The sequence below is a fragment of the Lathyrus oleraceus genome, chromosome 4, assembly GCF_024323335.1.
Source record: "Lathyrus oleraceus cultivar Zhongwan6 chromosome 4, CAAS_Psat_ZW6_1.0, whole genome shotgun sequence".
Classification (NCBI taxonomy): Eukaryota; Viridiplantae; Streptophyta; class Magnoliopsida; order Fabales; family Fabaceae; genus Lathyrus; species Lathyrus oleraceus.
Window position 1 is genome coordinate 337,445,369 of NC_066582.1, and position 17,279 is coordinate 337,462,647.

Here is a 17,279-nt window from a genome sequence, read left to right on the forward strand (position 1 = left end):
TATATATATATATATATATATATATATATATATAATGTTGAAAATTAAAAATAATTAATTAATCTCCCACCAAAAATATGGAGGCAAAACTCATAGCTCTGTGTGATTAAGCAATGCAATGGGAATCTTAAAATTTATAAGAGATACTCCAAAATCCAAATTGATGGAAGTTAAAGTAGACCTAAAACACATTTGAATTTTTTTACAACAAAATTTATACTTTTTATTTCTTCTAGATCAAATAAATCGTTGTACTTTTTTTTCGAATATGAGTATGTTTTGAACTAACATGACATTCTAAAAGGGCTATGTTCCTTCAATCTTAATATTTTCAACACCTAAACTTTGATCTTACCAACCGTTTGTTACAAAGGGTGTGTTTCAAACTACTTTAAACTCAAGCAAGCTATGTCAATTAGAATCATAGCAGTTTTCAATTCATTCAACCATCCCACGCCAATGCTTCTGTCTCTCAAGCCTTTGATGGATCGCAAGATCCAACCACTTTTTCCAATTGTATTGTATTCAATTCTAATCTTAGCAGTTGCAAGGTTAGTCCTAGATAACTTGAGGATCAAGCAAGGGCATGTTTTTCGACTATATGACATGTCATCTGGTGGAAAGAATAGATTACCAGTTGTCGTGTCGCCAGAGGATCGCATTGCGGAGGAATGCAATGTGTTTGAAGGGACATGGGTTTGGGATAATGTGTCTCATCCTCTTTATGAAGAAGAGAGTTGCCCTTACTTGGTCAAGCAGACCACTTGCAAGAAAAATGGGAGACCTGAGTCTTTCTACAAGAATTGGAAGTGGCAGCCACATGGATGTAACCTTCCAAGATTTGATCCTTTGAAGTTGTTGCATGTGTTGAGGAATAAAAGAATAATGTTTATTGGAGATTCATTACAAAGAGGCCAATTTGAGTCTATGATCTGTTTAGTGCAATCTGTAATTCCTGAAGGAAAGAAATCACTCAAAAGAATTCCACCTAGGAAGATCTTCAAATCTGAGGTACATCAAAATGTGCCTCTCATGTTCTAGCTTGTTAAAATTTACTTAATGAAATTTTGTATAGCTTTAACTTTTTCAGGATTTCAATGTATCGATCGAGTACTACTGGGCTCCATTCCTGGTTGAATCGATTTCAGATCATGCAACAAATCATACAGTACATAAAAGAATGGTGATGCTTGACTCAATAGCTAAGCATGGCAAACATTGGCAAGGAGTCGACTTTTTGGTGTTCGAGAGTTATGTTTGGTGGATGCACAGCCCTTTCCTCAATGCGACGTGAGTATATATATAATTGAATGATCATATAGATAATTCATACAAATTGATGTAAACATTTTTTGTTCCAGATATCGACCACCATACCAAGTTCAAGAATATAATGTCACTACAGCTTACAAGTTGGCATTGAAAACATGGGCAAATTGGTTAGAATCGAATATCCAACCGTTTATCCAGAATGTCTTTTTCATGAGTATGTCTCCTACACATTTGTGGTAAGTTACAATCTTTGTTTTCCCTGGTAACAGTTTAGATTACAATCTTTGAAAAAGGGATTGAATGTGTGAAATTAACATGCATCTGTCCTAGGAGCTGGGAATGGAATCCAGGAAGTGATGAAAATTGCTTCAATGAATCATATCCAATCCAAGGTTCATATTGGGGTACAGGCTCAAATCTTGAGATTATGAAGATATTACATGATTCACTACAGAAACTGAAAATAGATGTCACCCTGTTGAACATCACCCAGTTATCAGAGTACAGAAAAGATGCTCACACCTCAGTTTACGGCGAGCGAAAGGGCAAGCTCCTGACCAAAGAACAGAGAGCTAACCCGAAATCTTTTGCTGATTGTATTCACTGGTGTTTACCTGGAGTTCCTGATACATGGAATGAAATACTATATGCATATCTGTTGAAGAACTATCAAAACTTTTCCTAACATCATGTTTAATGACAACCACGACTGAAAAGCACATGCATCACACATATGAGGGAAACATTCATAATTTTTTATATATTAGTACACCATTCTATTTTCTTTTCTTTTTGAGCACATTTTGGATTGTAATCAGAAAATCGATTAACTAACTATCAATGTAGACATACACTATCTGTAAACAAGGGAAAACTTTGCAGACCTGTAGAGCTTGAGAAAAGAATTTAAGAAAGGGAATCTTTTCTAAGAAGTCTTGTCAGTAACTCAAACAGCAAATAGTTTATTATTTTAGCATGTTATTCACGGAAACCTAGACAATATAATTTCAGCAAGCACAGTCACTTTTGACATGCACAAGTGCAAATAAATGATGCCTTAGCATTTGTTCCTTATTTACATCACGTGCCACCTGATTGTATTTATAGTAGCTCCCACTCTATTTCAGAAGCTTGCTGCATTTGCAAATCCCTTGAGTTTGAATATGTTCTGGAACTAAATAGGGCGCGAGTTTGTGGTATATCTTGACTTGGCTCCATATCAGCATCTCCATACCATATTGCTAGTTGTTCGTACTCCTTTGCTAACTTCTTCTTCGAAGCAAATGCATCCTGGATTCTTTTCTGTCGGATGAAAAATGATAGTAATGTAATGCATAAGATTTCTTCATTTTCTTAATAGCATAACTTTTTTCATAAAATAAACTTCATTTTTTTTCTTTCTATATTTTTTTCCTCTTTAAAATACAAGGAAATGAGTGAGATATGAAAGAAACTAGGCTTTCTTCTATAACTAAAAGTAACTGAAGCTATTTTAGTTGTTATTCCCCATCTCATGAAAAGTGTCTTATTTAGATTGAGGAGTTTAAGAAAATATTAGTTGTGTTGATTTAATGATTTTAATAGTAAAATTCATTTCCTATAACACTCTTATTAATTATAGTTAGTGGAGTGAAATTCAATAAATAAGAGTATATTAGTGGAAAATAACAATAAATGTTGTCTTGATATTGTAAAGTGACAATATTTTGAGATTGAAAAGGTGAAATAAAACATTTTTTAAGAGACGGCGAGAGTAATAGGCAAGTTTAATTATTCTAAGCAAAACAAATAAGAATACCAATATATGATCTACTTAAAGCAATGAGTTTACTCGTTGAATCGTTGAAACGTTTATTGTAAGAGACTACGGGAGTACCTTGTACGATCTAAGCTTTTGGATTCTGTATGCGACTGCATACAGTTCACTATCAGCCACAAATACACAGCTTTCTTCAAGCTTTGTATCATTATTCAATTGAATGTCTTCCAAGCTTAATTCAATAGAACGTGATTCATCTTAACAACAGCACAAGCAAAAATAATATTAGATAAGTAACAATCTATGAAGCCCGGACTCGGACACGGACACGAAGACTCTGCTAATGTAAAAATCATAGGACACGGACACGGCTATATATATATTTTATATATTAATATAATAATATAATTTATGAACAAAATTTGTAAAATATTTAAAATAAAAAGCAAAATTTATGTTTATTTAAGATAAAATAATAAAAAATTCTTTCGACATTTTCAAACATGATAATTGATATTAATAGATACCTTGTGAAAACCGAAACAATGGTGTGCAAAGATGAAAATAACCGGAGAAGATAAAAGAATTTTGTGGAGACAAAAAGAGGTGAAATATAAAAAAAATAAGGAAACCTTATGTTACTTTTATAGTAAAAAAGTGGAATATGAAAGCTAAAAAAGTATTTATTTTTTAAATTTTGAAAAATTTTGAGCTGAGTTTTTATTTTTAAAATTTTTTTTGGAATTTTTTAAATTGAACCGTGTCCTTTGTATGAAATAAGGTGTCGTATCCGTATCCGTAGCAATTAAATTTTTTATTTTAGTTTGACACTTCAAAAACGTGTCTGATACATGTCGTATGTGTGTCGTACGCGTGTGGGTGTCCGACACATCGACACGCCATGTGAATGGCGTGTCGGAGCTTCATAGGTAACAATACACTTGAACAGGCCCATGAAGATCGTTAATTATAAGATTTCTATGAAATTTTCAGTTCTTACGTTACTTGCAAATTTGTTCTTAATATACCGCCATTTATTTTGAATTTTATCCATTCAATAAAATATTCAACAAAAACTAGAATTAAAGTAGTTAAGTACAAGAACAAGTGACAGTTAAAAATAACATAGTACTAATATAACTTCAACTTCAAATAAGCATAATCATGAAAACATTTCAAATGACAAGTAAGAACTTTCAATTTCCCTATAAGAACCTTCAAATGATAAGCATATTGTAATATTCCAAACAGTCCACTCTTTCCATGAATCAATACAACAGGCAGCAGACAAAGTACCCTCGAAGCTTAAAATCTTAGTCGAGATCACCAATGTAACATTGAAAATCCAAAAGAAATAATAATGACTCCAACAAAATATTGACAACATGAAAGTAAAGTAATATATTTAACTGCTTTTCTGGTCTGTCTTAAAGCATGCAAAATCGGCAAGTTTCCTAGTCATATAAATATGATACTTGTACATATGGCTTCAAGTGTGCGTGCCATAAGGCCAATAGCCCATATAGCAAGGCAAGATATTTCAATGCATTTTATAGCCATGTATTGGGCAAAAAGTATAAGCATTGCCTGATTCTATATGAATTATCTAAAGGTACTTCGTTGACCTTGGATGTATCTCCTAAGCCCGCATGTAATATTAAACAAGACAATACATGACAGGGTATTTATTATAGGATCAACTGATCAGGTAGCCGACCCATCTGGTAGAAAAAGGCTTGGGTGATGTAACTGTTGTAGTCTTAAACAAGAATTCAAACAAAAATTACTGAAAATTTGAATTTTAAGAAAACTAACCATCTGATTCCATTGAATGACAATGACAAGAGGAAATTATTCCATCATCAGATTCCTTGACCTGGCCAGCTATTTGGGAGGACTCACAGCATGCATGTGCCATGGAACTATCTGAAATACACGAAGCAACATAACCTGAACTGCATTTGTAAGATTCTGAATATGGACTGTCAGAAACTAAAGAACATTTGAAGTCTGAAGTTCCTGTCTCTGTGATATTAGGCCTTTTGCATGATGCAGACGATACAGCAGGTGAAACTTCAGCTAGTATATCATTATCACCCTTATCTACATCAGTTGATTCGTTGAATAAGGAGGCTTTACTTAATTCTGTCTTGCCAACAGATGTGACATTCACCACTTCAGCACTAGATAAATTCATATTATTTTCTTCTAAAATCAAACATGGGTCTTGTTCAACATTTACTTTGTTAGTATCCTTAATTCCCACCGAAACTCCAGATGCACTATCAGAAGAACCATAACAGGATTGACTATGTATTGAGAATTCAAGGGGTTCCGTCTCTTTATCAGATATCAAATTATCTAGCTCAGATGCAGACTTGATGGCAGTCTCTTCAATGCTTGATTGCAAGTTTTCTTTTTCGCCCACAGAAGTTTCTCTAGAGTCATCACTAACCTCTTTTCGAGTTATGAAAGAATCTTCCCCCTCCAAGGAATCCGTGTGAGTTTTGCTATTTACTTGATTTACAAGTTCGTGTTTGTCAGGATGACCAGCTAGTTGATCATTGGCAATATCAATTGCATTACAATCCTGCAATGATTCAATAAAATTATTTACAGGGTTTTCCTCAACCCCATTTTCATTTTTATCTTTATCTTCAACACTACAAACCGACTTAAATGATAAGCCAATACTATTTTTTAAAGCAACGGAATGAGCTTCATATTTTGTAGGAGCGGGACCGGACAAGGCAGGAAAAGGTCGTAGCTCATGTACAACATCAGAATATAACTTTTTCATATTATCTCCAACATTCAGGACCCGATTCTCAAGATATTTAACAGCATCCTGAATCAAGACAAATAAGGAAAAAAAAGTTTCATACAATAACTCTAAGAACAAAGAAGAGAAACCCAAAATCAAATATCAAATCAATAATGAAACAGCACCTGGCCTACAATACCATCCACCTCATGACACACTGCTTCAAATTTCTGGTAAATATTCCCCACCCAATTTGTACGTTTAACCTTTAAACTCATCTTGAACTTACTAGAATTGAGAATCCTCAAATTTACAAAAACTATGTAATTCAAGGATATATCGGCGGCTGCAATAACAGTGAAGGAACAATCTCACTCTTAATAAAGAAAGAAAATAGTATATGCAGAATAAAACAAATCTTCCAAATCAATCCCGGTGATGATAAAAATATAAAGAGTATCAATAAAAATAAACCCTAAAAAATATAAAAAGTATCAATAAAAATAAACCCTAAAACATCCATTACCACATGTTCCAAACTGATAAATAATACAATTCAACTCTTCCTATCTATCTATGTCTCATTGGTGATATCAGATTCCGCATAACAAAAATAATAACTTGATAAGTAATTTCAAAATCTTCAGCACAGACATCAAATGTATAAACGTGTGAGTGCAGAAGATTCGTTTTGAAGAAAAACTAAAAAAGGTAAGGAAAAGATGCAAACTTTAACGTTACAAAAGACTATGGCCAAATTTTCTGGAAATCCATATGTTTGTAATTGAGTTGAATTATGAGCGGAGAAATCAACAAGAGAAAGACGGTGGTGATCGGTGTCTCCGGCAAAACAGAGAGAAAGGTGAGAAAGGGTTTTGTGGCAGACGAGGAATGGAATCTGAGTGAGGGTTTAAGTAAGCAACTTTTTTTGTGTGCATAATAAACTTTCTATCCTTGGTAAAAAAAAAACTTTCTATCCTTGTATTTAATCGCAACAAATGTGTGCAATAAATATTATAGGAAATCTTAATTTAACATTGAATAAATGGTAAATTAAGATATTTGTTCTAACATGTAAAAAGTAAATTAAATGTGAAATTAAAATTTGACAATAACAATGATAAAATAATATAGAATTCTCCTAAAAATAAGAGATGAAGTTGATGACCGATAGTTTATAGTTTATAGATGATGGCCGATAAGCTAATTCAAATATTTTTTAATTAGTTGTTAAATTTAAATGACATAATAGGAAATTTTTAAAAAAATAACAATGTTTTTCAAAACTATTATCAAAATAACCATTGTTTCAAAATATTTATCAATATAACCACTTTTAAAAAAAAGATTAACAAATGCGTCATTTGCATTGGTGCATTCAATGAAACTATTGGATATAGGCGCCAGTAGCATTGGCGCATGCATGTTCATGTCGCCACTAGGAGCGGTGCATGCATGTCTTATGCGCCACATGCAATGTCGCATGTATAGTCCACTCAATGGAGACGTCAATGCATGTGGTTACTGCTTCTGCACTCCTTTTATAAATACAGTATCACCATTCCATAATTTTCATACATCTTCTTACTATCTCCTTCCATTTTTCTTTATTCTCCTTCCATTTTTATTTAAAATGTCTTCATATATGTGTCCTTATATTCACAAGAGAAATGTCGATTTAATTTTTTCAGTAGTGCAGTCTCCGATGAAGATCCGACTTTGGAATGTAGATACGTTTGAACATATTAACAGGATTTTGAACCGTTGGTTAGATGGAGAAATTGCAGAGGATGAAAAGATCATAAGAATTCAATGGCTTGATACCACGTTCATCCAAAATGGAGAAGTTCGTTTTTGGGTGAATGTTAAAACTGACAGAGACGTTCGCATGATGATGTATACTTCTCACAAAATTGTTTTGATGGTTGTAATCGAATAGTTATGTTGTTTATTTATTGTATTTATTTGTGATGTTATTTTATTATTGTAGTTGTTTGTATTGTTGTTTAATTATTGTTTGATTGTTGTTTAAATTATTGTTTAATTGTTGTTTTCAAGTTATTGTATCTGAATCTTATGATATTTATGAAATGAATATTGTTTTTAATAAAAGAAAAAGGGTTACAATTAAAATTATGTTGTTGTGTTTGGTCTAACACTGGGACAGTTTGTATGATTATGACCGGGTTGGCGACATGAACTACATAATTTCACCATTTTGTTTGCCATGTCCATTTCGATTCGAATACGGGTGTTGTTTGCGCGACCCTTTTTCTTTCTTCGCATTATTTCATTGTGCCAGAGTATGTCCCCTTGATACGCAGACAAATAATCCTCTTTCTCTACCACCGAAAAGCTAATTTTGTAAACATTGCATAGGTTTATAACTTTGTAAACCGCGGATAGTAAGTTGGAAGGATCTTATCGAACCTTTGAACATGTCGCTATGACATAGGAGCAAAGCATACAAAAGGCTTGGAACTTTCCGCAGTCGCACCAACCTCTATCTAGTTCCACTCGATAGTATCCCTTCGGTATGCATTCATTATGATCTATTGACTCAACAACACTGTACCAACCTTTAGTACGGTCAAACACTTTGACCGCGTGTGTTGCTTTGACAACTTCCTCTCTAATGAATTTTATTGAAGTATCACTTAACAGTTTCCCATATTGTAACACTAAACTCCATTTGAAACGTGTGGTCTCAAACAACACCCCTAGCCTAAAATAGGTTGCTTGCACTAAAGCGGTTATTGGTAGATTTTAGATGCCTTTGAAGACAGAGATCACTGATTCCACGAGATTTATTATCATGTGGCCTAATCATTGACCGTTGTCGTATGCCCTAGTCCACTTCTCCAATGGAATATTATCGATCCACCTTACTACATCTGCGTTTGACAATCCGATGTCTTTACGGTAGTGTTTGAAGGAAGGTTCTATTAATGCATACCATGCGTTGATAACCTTTTTCCGCTGTCTTTTATCTTTGATCTCCCGCATGAAATTTTGAGCGATATGTCTAATGCAGTAGACATGCGTCGAAGAAGGATCCTGTCAGCCATTATTAATGTTTTTATAAGCACTAACAATTGATGGGTGTTTGTCTGAGATTAAACATAAGTTAGGCTGAGGAGCAGCGTTCAATCGAAGATTTTTTAGGAAAAAACTCCATCCCCAGCAGTCTCCCCTTCAACTAGTGCAAAGGTGATTGGAAAAATGTTGATGTTGTCATCTTGTGCCACTGCCATGAGTAGAGTTCCTTTATATTTCTCATACAACCATGTACCATCAATTTGTATAATAGGTTTACATAAAGCAAAATCTTTGTTGCATGGTTGATACGCCCAAAAGAGTCGGTGGAATATGCCATTACCATTAACACAAGTCTCGTATGGGGTATTGATCCGTTGTCGCACGCGAATCAAAACGAGTAGTTTTTCAAAAATGTAGTTTAACGACAAATTGACTCAAATATCGTTATTAAGGATTCTTGTTTAATTAATCTACCGATAGAACAGAAAGGGGGGGGGGGTTGGTTGGTTTAGATTCGAAAAAGTGATTTTTAAAAGTGATTATAAAATAAGCTGACACGAACCAACCTACTGCATCATCTTCCGACTTATCATTGATTCTTATAAAATTCCAAATCCCTAACGGGTCTGCTCCTATTCGATTACAATTACCATTAACAAGCGTAAAGGAAATTATGCGAGTAATATTCCCAAATTCCGAATTAAGCAAACGGATTAAAAACTATTGCGAATTAAGCAGACGCAACTTGATCGTTCGTGATAAAATACAGGCTATGTTAACACGAAATTGATTCGGGATCATTATTCATCAATCGAATTTAAGGATTCTATCCTATAGCAACAATTAGATTAAGCAAATAATTGGAATTATAAGAAGAATTCAAAGGAAACAAATTGGAATTAATAAAAACCTCAAAGCGGATTCTGAATTACAGCAGGTTGATTCAAAAGGGATTAGTTCTCCATAGTCATCTTGCTAGCTCTAAAAAAAATCGTACATGAATAGAAAAACGTAACCCTGTTTTTGGCTGCCTAACCTAGGTAAAAACACCCAAACCCGTTTCACAACTCATCCAGGTCAAATGTACGATTTGAGCCCAATACAACTAACCCAAACAAAATATAAAAATAACGCAGCAGTTTCAACGAAATTTCTGGCCCTGCTACAGTCTGATTCAGCTCTCGACTTCTGAACAAAAGTTGTAGATCTTTTTCTTAACTTTCCATCGACTGGTAGCACGTCTCAATCCGATACTCCTAGCTCAAGATATTATTTTTCTCGCGAAAGCTGCTAGTGCTGAAAATTAAATACGAAAATTAAATAAGTGCAAAAATAACATAAATTATGAAAACACATTAAAACATAAAAATAATCAAAGCAAACCGAAGAAATGCTTAAGTACAAACATGGAAGAACGTGCATCCAAAATGCACTGATCAAATTCCCCCACACTTGAACTTTTGCACTCCGAGCAAAATGAAAAACAAAACAAAACACAGACACATCAACGGTTACTCATTCTAGGCTACAAGTCATCTTCAGTTAAGTTTGCTTCGATAGGTACTAATCTTGCACACTAAGGACATTGTAAGAACACTAATCCACAGTTATGCAGACATAAACCTCCTGAATACACAAATCAACTTGAATCATGTTATTATATTAAAGCCTAACTTACTCATCCTTCTTTGGCTCTTTTTCATTCAGGCGCAATCACATTAAGCCCGTTATCTCCACACACTCATAGCAAGGCGACCGGTTAGTGACTCTGATCCTTTTTTGCACGGGGTTCTGGTACTTAAGTGGCATAACCCTTTGCTTACTCAATTGTAGTTGCGGGGGATCGGACCGTAATCCGCCCTACCAAGTTCAGCACCAGAAACCGCTTAACCAACTACAAAAGAGTCTTATTTCCAACTCTTTTTGAAGGTTCCACAACCGTTGGGTTAAGTGACCGGGTGAGGGTCACCAAACTTAGAAGGTGAATTCCTTTATTTTTTTCTCTTTTTTTTTCGGAACACTCACTTATACTCATCGGGTTCCCTACGTAGAGTGTGTGTGAGATGGTGCTGACTGCTGAAATAAACTACTCAAGAGCTGTCAGAGGATGAGAATGTAAGGCTAAAACATAATAAAAATTCAACTCAATTTCCATATGCAGGAGACTTACGGTGTTAAAACAATACCCATCTTGTGAATTTTTCCCAAGTCTCCGCAAACTCGACTCAAAGTAACCTATAGCCTAAAACTTTCAAGAAAATGCATTTTTTTATTTTTTTTTAATGACTAAAAATAAACAAAACACTAACAAAAACAAAGAAAACACACGATTCCCTCCCCCATACTTAAACTAAGCATTGCCCTCATTGAAAGGACTTTACTAATAAAGTAGAGAGAAGGAAAGAAAGACTCCCTGATCAAGTTGCAGTGTAGTCAGGCGCTTCCAAAGAAAGCTCCTCTATGCTGACATCTTCAGGCACCGAACTTGCATGGAATAACTTCAGACGCTGCCCGTTAACCTTGAAGACTTTGTCAGTACCTACACTTTTTATTTCTATTTCACCATGAGGGAAAACATTAGTAACAACAAAGGGGCCAATCCATTTGGATCGAAGTTTCCCAGCCATAAGCTTAAGGCGGGAGTTAAACAATAAAACTTGTTGGCCCACAGAAAATTCCTTCTTAGAAATCATCTTATCATGGAAGTGCTTAGTTTTCTCTTTATAAATCCTAGAGCTTTCATAAGCCTCTAATCTAAGCTCTTCCAACTGTTGTAATTGGAGTTTTCTTTCAATACCTGCTTGTTGCATCTCCAAATTACAATTTTTCACCTCCCAATAAGCACAGTGTTCTATCTCAACAGGAAGATGGCATGTCTTACCAAAAACAAGTCGATAAGGAGACATCCCAATGGGTGTCTTGAAAGCGGTTCTTTGAGCCCAAAGTGCGTCTTCTAGACGACGGCTCCAGTCCTTCCTGTTTGGCTGCACCATTTTCTCTAAAACCTGTTTGATCTCCCTGTTTGAGATCTCAGCTTGACCATTAGTTTGTGGGTGATAAGCAGTAGAGACTTTGTGCACAACTCCATACGTCCGGAGTAAAGCTTCCATGGTCCAGTTACAGAAATGAGCGCCTTGGTCACTGATGATAGCTCGCGGTATTCCAAACCTGCAAAAAATATTAGACCTGACAAAATCTGCAACAACTCTAGAATCATTAGTCCTAGTGGGGATAGCTTCCACCCACTTTGAAACATAATCAACAGCAAGCAAAATGTAAAGAAAACCAAATGATACAGGAAAGGGACCCATGAAGTCGATTCCCCATACATCAAATACCTCACAGAAAAGCATAGGCTGCTGAGGCATTTCACTCTTGCGAGTGATGTTTGTACCTGCTATCTGGCACTCTTTACAAGTGTGGTAAGTCTCATAAGCATCCTTAAAAACAGTTGACCAATAGAAACCTGAATCAAGGACCTTTCTTGTCGTCCTTTGAGGACCAAAGTGTCCGCCGACTTGAGATGCATGAGAAAAATTCAAAATAGATTCAATCTCATTGTCGGGGACACATCTCCTGATTACCTGATCACTACCAAACTTCCATAGATATGGATCATCCCAAACATAATATTTGGCATCACTCTTGAGTTCATGAACCTGTGATCTCGATGCACCTGTAGGAAAAACACCAGCAACAAGAAAATTAACAATGCCAGCAAACCAAGGTGTAATCCCATGCAAAAGAAACAACTGCTCATCAGGAAAGTCATCTTGAATAGGAAAAGGATCTTCATTTCTCTCTATCCTGCTCAAGTGATCAGCCACTAAGTTCTCAGCTCCACTTTTGTCTTTAATCTCAGCATTAAACTCTTAGAGCAACAACATCCACCGAATCAATCTCGGTTTTGTATCCGGCTTCTTCAGCAAGTACTTTAAAGCTGCATGGTCAGTAAAAACAACAACCTTGGAACCTAGCAAATAAGACCTGAATTTATCAAGAGCAAAAACAATAGCTAGCAGTTCTTTTTCAGTGGTAGTGTAATTTGACTGTGCAGAATCTAAAGTCCTAGAAGCATAGTAAATAACATGGGCAGCCTTGTCAACTCTTTGTGCAAGGACAGCCCCAACAGCATAATTAGAAGCATCACACATAAGCTCAAACGGGAGGGTCCAGTCAGGGGGCTGGATTATGGGAGCGGAAGTCAATGCTTTCTTCAAGAATTCAAACGTTTGTTTGCACTTGTCATCGAAGCTGAAAGTGACGTCATTCTTCAACAAGTTTGACAGTGGAAGAGCTATCTTGCTGAAATCCTTGATGAAACGCCTGTAAAAACCTGCATGACCAAGAAAAGAACGAATCTCGCGAATGCAAGAAGGGTAAGGCAGTGTAGAAATTACATCAATCTTAGCAGGGTCAACAGAAATTCCCTTTTCAGAAATAATGTGACCAAGAACAATTCCCTGCTCAACCATAAAATGACATTTTTCATAATTCAAAACAAGGTTAGTCTCGATGCATCTTTCTAAAATCAAGGTTAAACTGTTCAAGCATGCATCAAAAGAGGAACCATAGACAGTGAAATCATCCATAAAAACCTCCATGCAATTTTCGATAAAATCAGAAAAAATGCTAATCATGCATCGCTGGAAAGTGCCAGGAGCATTGCAAAGACCAAAAGGCATCCTCCTGTAAGCAAAAGTACCGAAAGGACAAGTAAAAGTCGTCTTCTCTTGATCCTCCGGTGCAATATGAATCTGAAAATAACCTGAAAAACCATCAAGAAAACAATAGTGTGATTTACCAGCTAACCGTTCAAGCATTTGGTCAATGAACGGTAAAGGAAAATGATCCTTTCTCGTAGCCTGGTTCAATCTCCTGTAATCAATACAAACTCTCTAGTTGTTCTGAACTCTAGTGGGAACAAGTTCATTCTTTTTATTTTTCACCACTGTAAGTCCAAATTTCTTAGGTACAACCTGCACTGGGCTTACCCACTTACTGTCAGAGATAGGATAAATTATACCTGCTTGCAAGAGTTTGGTTACCTCTTTCTTCACAACATCAAGAAGCAAAGGATTAAGCCTCCTTTGGGGCTGCCTTACTGTTTTGGATCCATCCTCAAGTTGAATCCTGTGCATGCACATCGATGGACTAATACCTGGAAGTTCGGCTAATGTCCACCCGATTGCCTTCTTATGCTTCTTCAAAACCTGCAAAAGTTTGTGTTCTTGATCGAAATCAAGGTTAGAAGAGATAATAGCAGGGAGTTTCTCATTACTCTCCAAGTAAGCATATTTCAAGTTCTCAGGGAGCTCTTTTAGCTCTAAGGACAGGGGCTGCTCGGTGGATGGAATGCTTGGGGCAGCCGGGATGTCAAGAGCATCAACTGCAAAAACAGGTTTATTGGTAACAACTTCACCTGTAGGAAATGTATCAACCTGCAAGGCAGCATCAATCTCAGCACAAACAACACAAACGTTAGTGTCAGTACAATCAGAACATGAATAAATATCATCAAAACCAAAGAGAGATGGAAAATCAAGCGTAAATAGTTCAGAACTAGCGTCATCAACTAATTCAGAAATCAGCTCAATATGAAAAACGGAATGTTCTTCCACAGGGTGTTTCATGGCATCAAAAATGTTAAATTTTGCGACAATGTCACCAAATTCCATGGACATGGTTCCATCGTCAACATCAATTTTTGTCTTCGCCGTTTTCATGAACGGTCTGCCTAAAATGATGGGAGCTCTGCTTGTCTTGGTTTCTCCTTCCATGTCTAGAATATAGAAATCTGCAGGAAAAATCAAATCGTTAACTTGAACAAGAACATCTTCGACTACCCCGGCGGGTCGAGCGTTGCTCCTGTTTGCCAATTGAATGATTAAACCTGTATGTTGCAAAGGACCAAGACAAAGGTTATTATAAACAGAAGTAGGCATAACATTAATGCCCGCTCCCAAATCAAGCATGCAATTCTCAAATTTACTATCCACGATGGTACAAGGAATAGCAAATGTTCCCGGATCCTTCTGCTTTTGTGGCAGAACCTGAGTAGTGAGGGTTGAAACATTTTGCTCGCCTACAATCTGTTTGGATGATTGTTTGGGCTGAATAAAGGCAGAAATATTTCGTCCTAAGTTTACTCTTTCACTTCCCTTAATCCTCCTCTTGTTGGTACACAAATCTTTCAGAAACTTTGCATACTTAGGAACCTGCTTAATAATATCAAGTAGCGGAATGTTTACCGCAACCTTTCAGAAAACATCCAGTATCTCTCTTTCTTTGTCTCCCTCCTCAATTCTTTTATTTTTCAGAACTCTATGTGGGAAGGGGACTGGTGGCCCATACTTCTTTTCTTTAATTTTTTCAGTTTCGACCACAACAGAAGAAGGAGAAGAAAGTTCAGCTGGGTGAGGCTCAGAAGGAGAAAGTTCAGAAGTTACCTCAATGATTTTTTTTTCAGGGGCTGGTTCTGTAACTTTTCTGGATCTCAAAGAAATTGCGCTCACATTAGCATTAGGACCATTCAGATTAACAACTGTCTGGGCTGGAAGTTGGTTTGAACCTTGAGCTTGCATGTTATTTATTTGAGTAGCAAGCTGTCCCATCTGTGTGTTCAAGGTCTGAATGCTAGCATTGGTCCTTTGTTGGAACTGGAGGTTGTTCATGGCCATTTGCTTAACAAGATCCTCCAAGGATGGTCCGGAAGGTGCAGAGGCAGCCACTTGAGATGAGTTCTGTTGTTGGCTGGTTTGCGGGTTTCCATATCGAAGGTTGGGATGGTTCCTCCAATTGGAATGGTATTTGTTGGTGGACAGGTCAGGAGTGTTGTTGTACCTGTTTTGATTGTAAAGGTTGGCTGCATAAGCTTGTGGCAGCTCAGTAATAGACTCGTCTCTCAGAATAGGACAAGTATCGGTCGGGTGCTCAAGAGAAGTACAAATGCCACACAAAGTTGTTGTTTGAGGTTTTGCTACTGCCAGTTGTTTGACTAAGGTAGTGAGTTCGTCAATTCTGGTCTCTAAAGCTTTGTTGGAAGAAACTTGAATTTGACTCACGCCTTTGCTTTGCACAGAATTGTCTCTAGTGGTGAACTGTTGAGAATTAAGAGACATATTTTCAATAAGGGCTTTGGCAGCAGCTGGAGTTTTATCGACTAATGCTCCACCACTAGCGGCATCAAGAATGTTCCTGTCCATCGGTAACAACCCCTCATAAAAGTATTGGATGAGGAGTTGCTCAGTGATCTGGTGTTAAGGGTAGCTAGATACCAAGTGCTTGAATCTCTCCCAATACTCGGTCAGCGACTCATTGCCTTGTCTAATACCACAAATCTCCTTTCTTATTGAGGCAGCTCTGGAGGCAGGAAAATATCTTTCCAAGAACACTTTTTTCAGAGCTGTCCAACTTGCAATTCAATTTGGCTCGAGATAATAAATCCAATCCTTTGCTGCACCCTGCAATGAAAAAGGAAAAGCTCGAAGTTTGATGTGATCTTCGGTGATCCCTTCAGGCTTCAATGGTGTAGAACACATCACCTGGAACTCTTTCAAATGCTTGTGTGGATCTTCACCTGCAAGACCACTAAACTTTGGCAACAAGTGTATTAAACCCGATTTTAATTCAAAAGGAATAGCAGCAGCAGCATATTCAATACACAAACCATTGTAATTCACATCAGGAGCAGCTAACTGCCTTAAGGTTCTATTATCAGCCATTGCAAAATCAAGTTCAGAATCCGAAGCAAACAAGTTATGCAAATAGTCAGACTCAGAATCAGACTCAATTGTGGGTGGTGAACTATTGGTAGCCTGGACTGTTCTATGTTGTGTGTGCAAAGTTCTCTCTATTTCAGGATCAAAAGCAACAATTTCAGAACAGCGAGACCTAGTAGCCAGGACTAACGGAACAGCAATGCGGCAACAACAACAATAGTGAAAATTCCAACAATGTCCTAAAAGTAAAAAAAAACAAACACAAAGAAAGAAATCGATCAAAAATAATTCAAAAAAATAATCTGACATCGAAATTAATCTAATGACTTAAAAATATAATTTGGAGATTTTTTTTGATTTTTTTCGAGACGGTGAAAGCAGTAAATAATTGCTTAAAAATAGAAAAATAATCCCTTCAGATACCCGGAGCAGATTTTGAAACAGACACAATTTCTCAAAAATCGACTTTTTTACAATTTGGACTGTAAAACGCGAGTTGGACAAAACTGCGAGGAAACTAGGACCTATACGCTTAGACACTAAACCTATGACTCTAAAAACGATTAAAAGAGACAAGAATCCCCGGCAACGGCGCCAATTTGATCCGCTGTCGCACGCGGATCAAAACGAGTAGTTTTTCAAAAATGTAGTTTAACGACAAATTGACTCAAATATCGTTCTCAAGATTTCTTGTTTAATTAATCTACCGATAGAACAGAAAAAG

At 36.4% G+C, this 17,279-nt stretch overlaps 2 protein-coding genes across 3 annotated transcripts; one reads left to right on the forward strand and one right to left on the reverse strand.

Moving 5' to 3' along the window:
- Nucleotides 1-393: 393 nt before the first annotated feature.
- LOC127075373 (protein trichome birefringence-like 31) lies at nucleotides 394-2,401 on the forward strand. The gene is made up of 4 exons (XM_051016852.1): nucleotides 394-1,011; nucleotides 1,091-1,290; nucleotides 1,362-1,508; nucleotides 1,603-2,401. The coding sequence occupies exons 1-4, from the start codon at nucleotides 409-411 to the stop codon at nucleotides 1,955-1,957; spliced, it is 1,305 nt and encodes a 434-aa protein (XP_050872809.1). The 5' UTR covers nucleotides 394-408; the 3' UTR covers nucleotides 1,958-2,401.
- On the reverse strand, nucleotides 2,215-6,747 carry LOC127075371 (uncharacterized). 2 transcript variants are annotated; one of them, XM_051016850.1, is made up of 5 exons: nucleotides 6,526-6,743; nucleotides 5,981-6,141; nucleotides 4,847-5,879; nucleotides 3,149-3,288; nucleotides 2,215-2,574 (listed from the first exon to the last, which is right to left on the reverse strand). In XM_051016850.1, the coding sequence occupies exons 2-5, from the start codon at nucleotides 6,071-6,073 to the stop codon at nucleotides 2,374-2,376; spliced, it is 1,467 nt and encodes a 488-aa protein (XP_050872807.1). In that variant the 5' UTR covers nucleotides 6,074-6,141; nucleotides 6,526-6,743; the 3' UTR covers nucleotides 2,215-2,373. The 2 variants fall into 2 exon arrangements, with proteins under 2 accessions (XP_050872807.1, XP_050872808.1); XM_051016851.1 differs by lacking the exon at nucleotides 3,149-3,288 and having other exon boundaries at nucleotides 6,526-6,747.
- Between the last annotated feature and the right edge of the window lie 10,532 nt (nucleotides 6,748-17,279).

Excerpts from the sequence above, each read along its gene's own strand:
- LOC127075373 (XM_051016852.1), top strand. The coding sequence starts at position 409 with ATGTCAATTAGAATCATAGCAGTTTTCAATTCATTCAACCATCCCACG. Across the intron at positions 1,012-1,090 it reads GGAAGATCTTCAAATCTGAG|GATTTCAATGTATCGATCGA; the intron begins GTACATCAAAAT and ends TAACTTTTTCAG. Across the intron at positions 1,291-1,361 it reads AGCCCTTTCCTCAATGCGAC|ATATCGACCACCATACCAAG; the intron begins GTGAGTATATAT and ends TTTTTGTTCCAG.
- LOC127075371 (XM_051016850.1), bottom strand. The coding sequence starts at position 6,073 with ATGAGTTTAAAGGTTAAACGTACAAATTGGGTGGGGAATATTTACCAG. Across the intron at positions 5,880-5,980 it reads TGGATGGTATTGTAGGCCAG|GATGCTGTTAAATATCTTGA; the intron begins GTGCTGTTTCAT and ends GTCTTGATTCAG. Across the intron at positions 2,575-3,148 it reads AAAAGCTTAGATCGTACAAG|AAAAGAATCCAGGATGCATT; the intron begins GTACTCCCGTAG and ends TTCATCCGACAG.